This window comes from Harpia harpyja, chromosome 2, assembly GCF_026419915.1.
Source record: "Harpia harpyja isolate bHarHar1 chromosome 2, bHarHar1 primary haplotype, whole genome shotgun sequence".
Lineage (NCBI taxonomy): Eukaryota > Metazoa > Chordata > Aves > Accipitriformes > Accipitridae > Harpia > Harpia harpyja.
In genome coordinates this window covers 34853455-34866504 of record NC_068941.1, presented here as the reverse complement: position 1 = coordinate 34866504, position 13050 = coordinate 34853455, and the positions used below count along the sequence as shown (strand labels likewise).

The window sequence follows — 13050 nt, the reverse complement described above, 5'->3', positions numbered from 1 at the left end:
TGAAAAACATGAATTCTTATTCTCAGGCTATCAATCTTTTTTAAATTTACATTCTAAATATTAACTCTACTGAAACAAGTGGCAAAATTCTCATGACTTAAGCCAAAACTTTATAGGAGCCCACATGGGGAAAAAAATAATAATAATAAAAAAATGAACCAAGCCCAAATTGCCATAGATTTGCAACTTTTCCCTTCTTTAAGATGAAGGTATGAGGCCTGATTTTCTGTTTGTTTTAAAGAGTAAAGGTATGATAGGTCCTGCTTATTTTCTGCAGTGCAAATATTTTTCCTCTTCCTGCTTTTTCCAGGAAGATTATTTGAATAAGCAGAGTAAGTAGGTCAGAATTCTGTCAGTACAGGTACAAAGAAAATAAAATCTAAGAAACAAAGCAGATTTTCTTCCGATTCCTTACTTTCTCCCCCTCCAGTGTTTCATTCACAGTCTGTAAAGTTTGTGTATTGCTCACATTCCAACAGGCTCAGAGACACCTGCTTAATTTACAGTCAAAATAGAAGCCACAGGCAACAAGGAAATAAAAAAAAATTAAAAAAAAAAAAAAAGAGATGGAAGGTGTTTCCAGGGTCTTAAAGAAGGTCATGAGCAGACTTGGAAAGAAATCCTGCTTTATTCACTAGATCTTGCTGCTGTCCTAAAAACAAGTTAAGGATTCAAACTTTGGTTAAGGACTGAGCTATTTCTTCATACTTCAAAGCTAAACAAAGTAGGAAAGGCAAAAACTTGGAATTCCCCTAATATTTATGAAGACTTAAAAAAATTCCTTATCAGGAAGAAAAGCTTTTAGAATTTCACTAACAATAACTGAACAACACAAGGTATGTAACTCTTCTCCTTTCAAGTCAACCTCCCTTTTCTTGTATTTTTTCACTTTGCCTTTTAAGGTATTTGAAATTGTTCATATTTATAGATAACTGCAGTCACATGTTGCTTTCAAGCCCCTCAGAAAACAAAGCTTGTTAGTTGAGTGTCTAGACACGGCCAAAGTGTCTAGCTTATTCTACTTTATTTAGAAAAGTAGGCATTATGTGACTAGAAATATCAACTGTCACTAAATCAGCAATGGTAGAAAACATCAGCTGAATTACCACGGAAAACAGAAGAAAGAATCTGTTAGCATCTTGCTAAGCATTGCTTACATATAATTGGGAAGTAAGTGTTTATTAATTTTTTTTTTTACGCTTGCAGCCATCATTCTTCTCCTTTTAACTTTGTGTTTTAATACAGTCTAATTATATAATCATAGCTTCTTAAATAATAACATAGAATATAATTTTGTTGTACTCTCAGATCCACTTCTGCAGATTTTGCAACGCTGTGTGCACCATGCATATATTGCACGGGCCAAGCCTTTTAGTTGTTTACATGATAACTACACAGGCATCTGGTTTTATACAGCATTTCATACAGTGCACAGCATTTCATACAGTGCGATAACAGCATAGAGTGAACATACAACATGCAAACCACCTAAACTCAGTTACATTTGTTGTGTTCATATCTAAGGAATACTGTGCAACTCTCAGAAACAGAAATTGGACATTATTGACAAAGAACTAGATTAGTAAAATCTATTCCTTAATGCAGCGAAGCTTTTGAATGTCTCAGCCAGGCGACCAGGGCTCTATTTAGTTAGAGGGTTTTTATAATACTGTTTGAACACTAATATAATCAAGAGACAGTGCCCACCAGAGGAAGTTGCAGTCTAAGTACTTGATAAAAGATGGTGAGGGAAGAGTTAGATACAGATAATAGCAAGATGGTTAGCATTAGCAATAACAAGGCTGTGTTCCTGCCACATGAGGTGTCAGTGTGTATGAACAAATTTGATCTTTAAACCTCCTTGATCCTGAGACTGGGTAGTTGTCCAGCCAGCAGAATGGCCTGAGGAGTCAGGGTGGGTGCCTTGAATACCCTGTCTACAACAGCATTCACATTTCCCTGAAAGAAAAGAGTCACTTACCTGAGACAGTGTCCAGTTTATCAACCACTTCTTGGCACCACCTGGCCTCTTGAGTGTGGGCTGTTCTGCAGTCGCAGTGCATTGCTAGTTGCCCTCCGGTCAAATGAGTGGGTTGCCTTCTGCCAAGGAGGTACAAGATTTCCTAAACCAAAACACTTTGCTGGTCTGTCTCAGGCTGTATCCTACAACCTTTCAGATACAAGAATCTTCTTCGGGTCAGCTCTTCCGTGCATGCTGCACACTGACAAGCAAAGGCCTGCCCGCTGCTGCTTGGAGTTGCTTTAGCAGGCCAGGACCTCTCACTCCCCCTGGGTTTCATGATTTGGGCAAGGATAGCACTGACCCCAAACCCAAGACACACCCCAGCTTTTCCTAGATCCCAGGGCCACTTGTTATTTTCTCACTTCTCTGAATAATTTCCTTTCTTCCCAGGGCCCAGTAGGATCTGCAAATACGCTTTATGGTGAGGGGGGTTTTTTGGTTTGGTTTCATTTTTTGCTTCTTGGGCTTTTCCCAATCTACTCCAAACCCCCGTGAGTTACACGCTTTCTGAGACTGCTCCTCTGGCGGCTCTGGTGGAGACCCACAGCTCCTTGGAGCTCCTTCAGCTAGCAGTACCGCTCTCCCACAGTACCAGGCTAAGCCTCCTGCCAAGCTCCTTTCAGCAGCACCCAGCAGAACGGCCATGTTCTGCACCGGACTGTCACCGCGCCACACTCAGTTCCCACCCTTGTTCTTGGAGAGTTTGAAGCTGAGAGACAACATCGCACTCAAGGCCTGGGAGTAAAAATTCTAAATTAATTGCTGAGTGCAGGTTTATTCTGTTAATAGCATGAGATGCTATGAATGCCTACTTACCAGTGTAGAAAAACTGCCTGATGTTTTACTGTATAATTGGATTCCATGATTTATTTCATGCTGTATGAAATAATAAGCATAGGCTGGCTTCAGCTCTGACTTATGCTCTCATAAACCTAGAGTAATTTGTTTGACTGCAATGGAATTACTAAGGAGTTGCATAGAGTTATAAAATCAATTGAAGAATCTACTGTAAGCATATTGCACATGAAAAGGAAGGCAGAGGGAAGTGCTACATTCAACTTTGAGGGCCTTTACCTGACTTTTACGTATCTAGTAGAACTTTTTCTTACTGGTTGGCTTCTTTATTTTCAAATAGAATTCAGTAGTGGAAATTACTACACTTTAAAACTAAAATCTCCTTGGAATCCAGAACAAATCATCTGCCAGTACTGAGACAAGTGGTATTTTATGTCTTGCTGCTGCTAAAAACATTTCTGCTGTTATGTTGAAATCTTAGGTCCACTAGTAGAATTTGACTGGAAGTGAAGTATTAAAAAGTCTTGAACAGTAAACTCATCACTGTTCTTTTGTCTGAAATCAGAAACACATGATTTTTCTCGTATGTATCTGACATAAAAGGAATATGAAAAATAAGCAAACTTTATTGGAATTAAATTGTGGATTTGAATCTGGCTTGCATTTGACTGCTGCCTCAGCATAACATTAGGGAGATTGCGATACTGGCACATTTACCCATCCCTTCAAATCTTCTGCCAAACTCCTGACTCTGTAGACAAAAGAAATCCCATGATACTCATGAGAGAGATTAGGGCTTGTTGGCGTTGATATCCTATGGTCCACACATTGAACATATTATAAGGAATCTACCAAAAATACCCCTAGATCTCCATTTGGATACAACATTTTAAAATTGTATTTGTTAGAATAAACCAGTTGCATAAGAGGGCCAGTACGCTGCTGCATCAGTTGTCATTAGCCAGCAAATACGCTGGCAACAGTTTTATTCAAAAAGATAATTTTCAGTCCTTGAAGGCACTATATTAAAAGACAGTGTTCTGTTAGCATTTCTAGTTTACTGTTTACATATTTACTATTTTAGCAATAATTTCTAAAAGAATAACTTACAAGACAATACCCTCAATGCAGCTGGAGTTAGGGCTGAGGACACTTGCCAGCAATTTAAGAAGAACTGATTACAAGACTGTTCTGTTTATCTCTGAAGCAAGCATGACTAATTCAAGATTATTTTTTCTTCATAAAGCAAAAATGTTAAGGCTATATTGATTGATTTTAATCAGTAAGCAAAACAAAACTGTACTTCTGGTAACCAGAGTCTTATAATTCCTGAAGGAATTAAATAAAGGGAAAGGAAATTTCAGTACAAGATAAACAGAGCAATCCCCAAAATAATCTTTCAAATTATTAAAACATGAATCTCAAAATACAGAATTGCTGTGTCCTGTCCCTTGTAGACAAGTGCACAGAAGACATGGAAAAAGCAGCAAACAATGACAGTGCAATATAATTACATGAAGCTTACTTTCCTTGAAAAAGTAAAATTAATGCAGTGCTGCTTTGTGTTCTGTAACAGGGTTGTAGTCTGTAGTCTTGCAGTCAAAGAATTGACAGGGTCCAGAATCCAGTGATTTAAAAGCATACACAAACAGATAGAAGATAAAAAGTACACTCAAGTATTAAAACTGAATGACAGCATTGCTTTAAAAGTTTTATCTTTACAGTGTTCAGACAGGAAAAAAAATGGTAAATTCCCAGTTTATATAGGTGGCAATGTTTTTCCTAATGTCTACATAGATAACGTGGTTTGCACTAACTAAGCGTTTGCCTCTAACAGTGTTTTTTGAATATTTCTATTTTCTTAAGAAGAGAGAAAACGTAGGCAGGACCTTTCTTCCGTTGGAGTTCTACTCCTGCTGTTTTTTCCCCACGCATGGTCATAATTTTCTGTATGTCACATCATAATTCCCTCTGCAGCAGCCAGTTTGATATCACAGTAGATTATGACTTCAGGTGAAAAAATAAGCAGCAGGAGCAGATGAATGCCTCAGTACAAAAACCATGCAAAGAAGACCTAATTAAAAAATAGAGGAAAATAAAAATAGAACATGTGGAAAGAACTCTTCCTTCCCCCACCTTGGGTTACAGTAAATTAGTTCATCTTTTAAAAAAAATAATTAAATAAAATGTTATCCATAAAGCACTGGTCTAACCTAAGCAATATTTTGGTCAAAAAGAATGCCAGATTGTACCCAAATGCAATAAAGATGAAGCACTTAAAGTAAAATGGCAGTATGTCATTTAAATGATTTGATCATTACACCCAATTGCATGCAGAGTAAAAGAATTTTAAAAGAAATACTGTATTTTTTCCATGTCACAAAAAGCTGCTGTCTTGGAGGCTTGGTTTATACAAATCAGTGACCTTGATCATTCAAATCATCCTTTCCCTCACTGACTTGTACCATTTATACCAGTGCAACTATGTGCACCAATAAACTTTTGTAGAACATGAATTGGAGAAAGGAGAATTCAGATTTCCAGTTGCAAGACAAAACCAGAGCATTTCAAAGTACAAATCTTAAATTTGAAGCCCAAAAGATCATTTTTAAGAAATGCTGTCAAACACTTTTTTAGCTGATTATCTGAGAAATGGGTACATTTTTGAAGCCTACATGTATAATAAACATTATAACAACAGGGTAACTTATGATTTCTGGTGCTTTTTAAAGGTTAAATCTATTTTATGCATTTTGAGTCTGCAAACCAATATGGGGCCCCTACTGAGAAATATCATTACATATGAAATTGTATTGTGAAACACAAAATTCACATTTCAGAATGAAGATACAGTAACAAAGACTTAGCAAAGAACTGTTTGGAAAGCAGCGGCAGTGTGGCCATCATGATGTAAAGATATGATAGGCAAAGGTAATACGGGGTGTTCATACCTTACCTTTTTTGTGAGAAAAAAATGGACAAGCTTTCAAGCAACCATTCAGTATGTCACTATACTGAACATAATTTTCTGTGCTTTTACTTAGTCGTAATTTAACTAGCTATGATGCCATCATCACCAGAATCGTAGACACCTACCTAATTTTTACCAGCCTGTGGGTTTACTCACCATATACACACTTAAATAACAGTGTGCATCTTTGGAGGACCAGGATCATTTCTGAAGTAGAAATGACTTCTAAACTGTAGTTTAAATATTAGAGGTGACTAAGAGAAAACTTTGGAATAATGGAGGAACCAGACCAACATATTTTAAAACTTAATTAAAAATTAGGTAAAACACGAGTTTTTAGAACTGTCTGAAACTGGTTTTTTTTTTCTTGTGAAGACACAGCTCTATATCCTAATAGAACATTAAAAAGAAATATTTTTGTCCCAATCTGTATGAGATGCATCTGCTTCTTTAATGTCACTTGAATTGGCAGAGCTTAAACTTTATATTAAAAAAAGGGCCCAGTATGAAAACAACAAAGCTAATTTAAAGTTTATATTAAAGAGGACTAGGTGAGCTACTTGCAAAAATATTTTCTGATATCTGCCTGTATATGGCATCGCCCTTTGCCTGATGTAACTATATTTCCAGAAAGAATAACCTTACATTGGTAAAAAAAAATCAAAGTATTGGTGCATGCGTTTTAGAAATAAATCATGGCCTGTATATAGCTTATGCTTTACATTGTTTTCATACTTTAAGCTGTTGCTTTAATTCTTTTTTTCATGTTAACCTTTTATGACTTAGTGGTTTGGTTTAGGGTTTAGTAAAGTGGGGAAGAAAACTCAAGGGAAAATTATGCAAACACATCTTGGGAAAAGCAAATTGAAACTACTCTAAAAGTGCTCAATTTTGAAGACCTACCGATCGTATGCACTAAAAAAATTTTAGTCTTTGAGTTGGGCGTGCATACGAGCAGGCGTGGCTGAGCCACGGGGAAATTTGACAAGACTCTCTTCATAGAGGGAACGTGAGCAGTCACAGTAATTTGATAATCCACATTAAAACCCAGTTTTGCATAGAACTCCTGTGAGCAACTCAAGATAGAAAAAGAGACTGTACTAATTCTTAGAGATGGTAGCGTTGCATTGGGCTAAAGAACATTGTGGAAGTGATAAGTCATTCTGTAATAAATCTTACTGTACATTTTGTAGGAAAAAAAATCCCTTCGGTCTCTTGGGTTGTTGTCATTCTGGCATCTTTAAACAGTATTACGTGTACTTTAAAAAAAAACTATACAACAGCATTTGTGAGCTGTAGTGAAGCATTTTTAAGCAGAAATGTGAACGCTCTCATTAAACTGTTCAATCACTGATCTCTTAGGAATAGCAAATGTTTATTTAAAAAGGTCACAGGAAGAAATTTCAACACAGCTTCTGGGAAGCTGGAAGCACGTTAAGTGTGGGAGTTCATAGAGCTGCTGAACTGCATGGTAGTAGTTGGATTGAGAACAAGACACAGTGACATGCTGTGGTCTTGTTTTGACTAAACAATTTGGAGGTCGGTGAGTATTCTTGTGTGCAAAATCTGTTTCTTAGCGACAGAGCAGGGAGAAGTGAGTCGGTAATAAGTACATTGAGCTTTCTGAGTCAGAAATATGCTTTTTGCTTGGGAATGCAACAGGGTGTCATAGCCTGAGCTTGGAGTGGGTAGTCAGGAACTTCAGAATTTTCCTCCTACATCTGGTACAGGATTCTTTGTGGCCCTGCACTAATGAGCTGTGTTAATCCTCTTGGGCCTAAGAAGGCAGCATCAGGAGATCCTAATTATAGCACTAGCCCAGGTCTGTTCTTCACCCAGCTGCCTAAGGCAGAGAAGCAGCTACGCAGGGTGAGCTCTAGCATGGGAAAGAGGTAGAGCAACAAACTTGAGGCATCTCTTTTACCAATCTACCAGCCAATTCAGTCACATCGAAGTCTGGCACTTACAGCCTGCCACCTACTTGAGAGGGATCCTGAAGTTCATTTTACCCTAACTTTTTGAGTATACTATAGAGACAGAGACACGTTTCTTGGAGTGAGATTTGTTTCTGAATTTTTCTGGCTTACTTTTGCTGTCTGTACAGCGGAAGCTGATAACTATCTACCTAACAAAAATATTGTGTGGATAAGAATTTTGTCATGCATTTGAAGTGAGAGACTCTTATGTATTTAAAGATACAGCAGGTTTTGATATATAAGTCCTTTGACAAACCAGAGAGAATGGAAGTAAAAGGATATCCGAGTCAGATTTTCATTTGTTGTAAGATATTATCACACAATTATTTTCAGTGGAGTTGTGCCAAATTCCATCCAGGTAAGGAACTTGGCTTGTAACTGGTTTTTGGTTTTTTAACCCTTGCTTCCAAACCCTCACCTGACTCTACCTTTATATTATTCTTTGCTTACATATTTTATATGCAGTTCCATATCAAGACACGGGAACAAGCTTGACACCTGATTCTTATCTCAAGCTTAATTTTATCATGGTTTTAGTTTGTTGATTTCAATTGCATTATAGTAATTTGAGGACCACATTCAGTCAGATGTATCTAATCCAGAATCAGTGATTCAGTTTGATTTTGCACACCTGTTTTGACTCACAAAACAGGTGAGTCAAATACAAAATCATGTATTCATATAACTTTTGTAACAGAAAATATGAGAAGAGGATACATAAAACAGGCTGCTGGAATATTCCAGCCAAGTTTGGGTTTTTTCTCTGCTGATTTGGTAAACATAAGCACTGAATCTGAACACCTGACTATATTGTCTCACTGTATTTTGGTGTAGGACTTCCTTTCATTTCAGCATTATGCCTACGTTTGTCACTGCATCAAGGATGCGAGCGATTTATTTCTTTTATATTTCTCCTTTTTTTATAGTCCTTCCTTGACACAGAATCTTATCTTCAATTTGTTTGACTGTAAACAGATTCCAGTTTCTCCTTTTTCAAAATGGAATATACATACCTGCAGTGAAACACAGTCCCCTGATGTCCTGATCATCTCCAAGGTGGAGACTGTCATGGCAGTGATGTTTATCCTCTGTTGCATGTATCTCAGTTATTCTGCAAAACACTTATTACTTTGATAATAAATTTAATAGTTAAAATCCACCAAGAATTACTATTCCTCCTTCAGCTCTACTCAGCAAATTATCTGAAGTCCCTATATATACCCCTCATATATATATGTATATTTATATTTATGAATATATATAGTGTAGGTGTATATACAATACTTATAATCCTTTTTTTTTTATATATATATATATAGTATGTAAGGGGTGTATATGCCTCATAAATAGTATTGGAACAAGAATTGGAAGATTTAGAAACTTCTTTTTGCAGAGCTTTAGAACACTTTAAAGTGGAAGATAATATTATAAATGTGGACAACCTTGGTTTTCATACTGAAACTTTCATACATTGCAGAATGAGGAAAAATTGGTAGCTTGACCTCCACATATGATGGGGAGAGAGAGGAGTGACAGTAGAGTGGAGAATAACAAAGGAAAGAGGAGATTTGCTTCAGGGCCATTAAGAAATTGAGGGGTGGGTTTTTTCTTATTTTGCAAAACTTTTGCTTTAGTGATTTTCCCCCCAAGGTTTTGTTTTCATCCAGATTTTCCAGTTGATCCCAACTGTAGCTCACTTGAAAGTCTCTCCGTTTGGAAACCCTGGAATTTAGGTTATTGACTGTTGTCTGTTGCTGATTGCCTGGTGGGAAAGGAAGCAATATTGTCGATTACTGTAATAGACAGCCATTTTTTCCTTTATTCCTACACTGATACATCAAATCTGATTTGTTATACAGAAAGAGTTCCATACAAAGATTATGGTGTGTTATTTATGACACCTCAGAACATTGTAGTCTTTTATAGATGCAGAGCGAATTTTTCTTTTAGCCATACAAAAAGAATCTGACGGTGGTATTAAATCTCAGCCATAGAAGTACAAAGAAGATGCTGTGTGGCAGAGTGAGTGCATGAACAGAGTTTGTGACTGGGAACTAGTACCTCTGTCCTCTTTGTCCATTTTATTCCCCATTTTGTTTTTAAGTAACCTAAGCAATTTATTTTCTGTATTTCAATTTCTCGATCTGCATAATGGCAAGAGTAATTTACCTGGTCCACAAGGGTGTATGGACTAGGCTTTGTAAAGTGCTCAGAACCTTCCTCTGGCAAAACCCAGTGTATCTTCAGAATATTATTTATCAGCTTCAGTGGCTCTGCCTCAAACACTGAACTTCTTTACAAAGGTATTAGTGCCAGGTGGTTAATCCCTTTTGTTGTAGGTGTTTTCACTTTCCTAGCTCTGTTGCACTAAAAGCTGGCCCTCAAGCATCTCTCTAGATGAATTTGACAACACTGGAGGAATGATTTCACTCTGTTTAAAAACATCGTTTTGTATGATTACTGTTATGTTCGGGACTCTACGGTGGGTTTCGGTTTCATTTTTTTTTTTTAATGTAACTCTTTGTTTTACAGATGAGGGCAGGAACGCAGTTGACCATGCAGGTGGTGCACATATTGTAGTAGACCATATAAGGTCACTGTGCAGTAAAACAGATCCAGCCAGTGAGAAGCTCTTGACTGTCTTTTGTGGCATGCTGATGAACTATAGCAATGAGAATGGTAAACAACACCGAAAATTTGCTTTATGTCTACCAGGAGAACAACCCCATCCAAAAAAGAAAAAAGATAAAAGTTAAAGTCAACTGTAGGTTTACATTGTGGATACTAACACTAAGTTATTCTGAAAAGATCAAATACCTCAATTCACATAGACAATATTCTGTTTCAGTAAAATTATGTTCCCCAAAATACTAGATATCTTCCTGATGCAATTCCATATAGCAAATAATTTAAAGTTTTAAAATCAACATCTGGAATTTACTTCTTTGTCTCAAAGCAATACATGGAGATGTATCATACACCTTAGGAAAAAACAGATTTACAGTAGTTAACTAGAAGGCTACATTAAGTCCTCTCTTTTTCATTTAGTATCAAACAACACCGTAAGACTAATTTGTTGCAGGCACGCAGTCTTGTCTTGTTGATGATTTGGGGGTATGTATGCCAAACAATTTTCATTAATCATTTTTCTCCTTGTGAAATGTATATAAAACCACGTTACTTTCTTCTAAGATAAATGGGGAATAATTTATGTGTGTGTTCAACACTGTTCTGTGTCTACAAATTATACGTTTATCCCATTAAACGGAGATATTTAGGGGCTGGGACAAAACCACAAGATAGTATTTTAAATGAGAAATCCTTGACTACCAGGGGTAAGAAAATAGTGTTCTACGCTAGTTGTACAAATGTACCGATATTTTAGTACCTAGCTGGCTTCTGCACGCAAGTGTGGTAATATGCCAAAGCATATTTTACAGAGTTCACACATTTCTAAGTTTTTCAAAATTTGAATCTCTAAGAAAATTGGGATAAATGAGGAAAGCGAAATAGAGGCTGTTCTCCTGACTTGTAATGGCACAGATTGCAAATGTAGTTAGCTAATCACATTGTTTCTTCAACCATGCCCATTTCCTGAATTGTAGTGTTTTATTTTAGGACAAAATAGCTTCTTTATTAGCTGCTCACCATTTCCTTAAAGTTATCACTTGCTGTAACTCACTTTCCAAACCTATGTCCCCGAAACTCTTCTACTTTTCAGGATGGTCCATAGGCTTAATTTATTTTTTTTTTTTTAACCCTTACTGTATAAATTTTTAATCAGCTTTACCATCTCTTCTAGCATAGTTTCTTTGTGTGTTTTCTGTGCCATGTCTCTGGAGCTCTCAGCTCTTAGTGTTACTTATCCACCTCCAAATATCACTGTTGTATATGTCTCATCTCTTCCTCTTGTTCTTAGACTCTTTTTTTCTCCTCTTTTCCTAGTATTATCTAAGAATACTTGTTTCCAGTACTTCTTCCTTCTCCAAATAGCAACTTTCTAGTTCCTTTATTTCATATAGTTTGCAGGAACTGTTTTGCTTGATGTCTGCATGAGTGTCACATTTATTACATTTCATAGTGTTAACTCCATATTTTCTTTATTTGTTAAAATATTTTCAGCAACTAGATATTCTTGCCTCTAAGATACCAGAATCCTCTGGATTAATTAAGACTAATGAGCATCCAGTATATTTGGTAGCCCAAGACAGACTGGTCCAAAAGTGCTGTGTAGAGATACTGTATCAGTTTTGGTTCAGTGACCAAGCTCCCAGCAGATCTTCCCTAGGAAAACTAATTACGAGATAAATCTCCCAAACAAGCACTTCTGAACAGTTTAACTGTTATGAACATTGAATAAATGACTCATTCCATCTAGTAAGATAGCTTATTCTGATGCAATCAATATAAAGCAGTTGTGAGGTTCAGTGACAACCAGGAGGATTCGCTAGCTGCTCTCTACTCTGCTAAATGACATCTTTCATCTCGCATGAACTAACGAACTGATGCAATATTCACAGGAGCCACTGAAGCAATGTGAGAAGTGAGAAATGCAGGAGTATTCCCAGCTCCCAGATTGGGGTGCACACCACCACCCTGTCCTACTACCACATCAGGGAGGAATGCTGGGGGCTTACCAAATCCTCCACCTTACCCCACATACTTGGTGGTTTCCAGGAGAAAGGACCTTTTGGTAGGGACCCAGCTCCTGTTTGGCCCAGCACCCACTGGTATGCTGTGTAAGACTTGTGTCCTGTAGTTCCATTGTGAATTTGCTCACGGACCGGAGCAACCACTGAATCAAACCCCAAATAATCTGCCAAATCAATATTTAAAAAAAATAAAATAAAATAAAATAAAGGAGAGGATTGAATTTTTAGAAGAAAACTCGGTGACCGTACCTGCAGCATGTGAATGGAGAGATAGGTAGTTGATCTGTCTTGCCAGTTTTGTTTTAAGAGCCACAAGTACAATTGGACGATAGTTGCAAACTGCTCTAAAAATACCACCCGTGGATGTCGTGGTTTAACCCCAGCCAGCAACTAAGCACCACGCAGCCGCTCACTCACCCCCCTCCCCACACCCAGTGGGATGGGGGAGAAAATCGGGAAAAGAAATAAAACTCATGGGTTGAGATAAGAACGGTTTAATAGAACAGAAAAGAAGAAACTAATAATGATAATGATAACACTAATAAAATGACAATAGTAATAATAAAAGGATTAGAATACACAAGTGATGCACAATGCAATTGCTCACCACCCACCGGCTGACGCCCAGTTAGT

The 13050-nt window shown here is 37.2% G+C and overlaps 1 protein-coding gene across 5 annotated transcripts in view; it reads left to right on the top strand.

Annotated features, from left to right (window-relative positions):
• Positions 1-13050, top strand: part of RAP1GDS1 (Rap1 GTPase-GDP dissociation stimulator 1) — a 106095-nt gene that overhangs the window by 68384 nt on the left and 24661 nt on the right. For 4 of the 5 annotated variants that reach the window (XM_052775751.1, XM_052775740.1, XM_052775776.1 and 1 more), the window contains one exon: positions 10298-10444. The exons of the other annotated variant lie outside the window; for it this stretch is intronic. In XM_052775751.1, coding sequence (XP_052631711.1) covers positions 10298-10444 — 147 coding nt within the window. The remainder of the gene's footprint in view (positions 1-10297; positions 10445-13050) is intronic. 5 annotated transcript variants of the gene reach the window in all.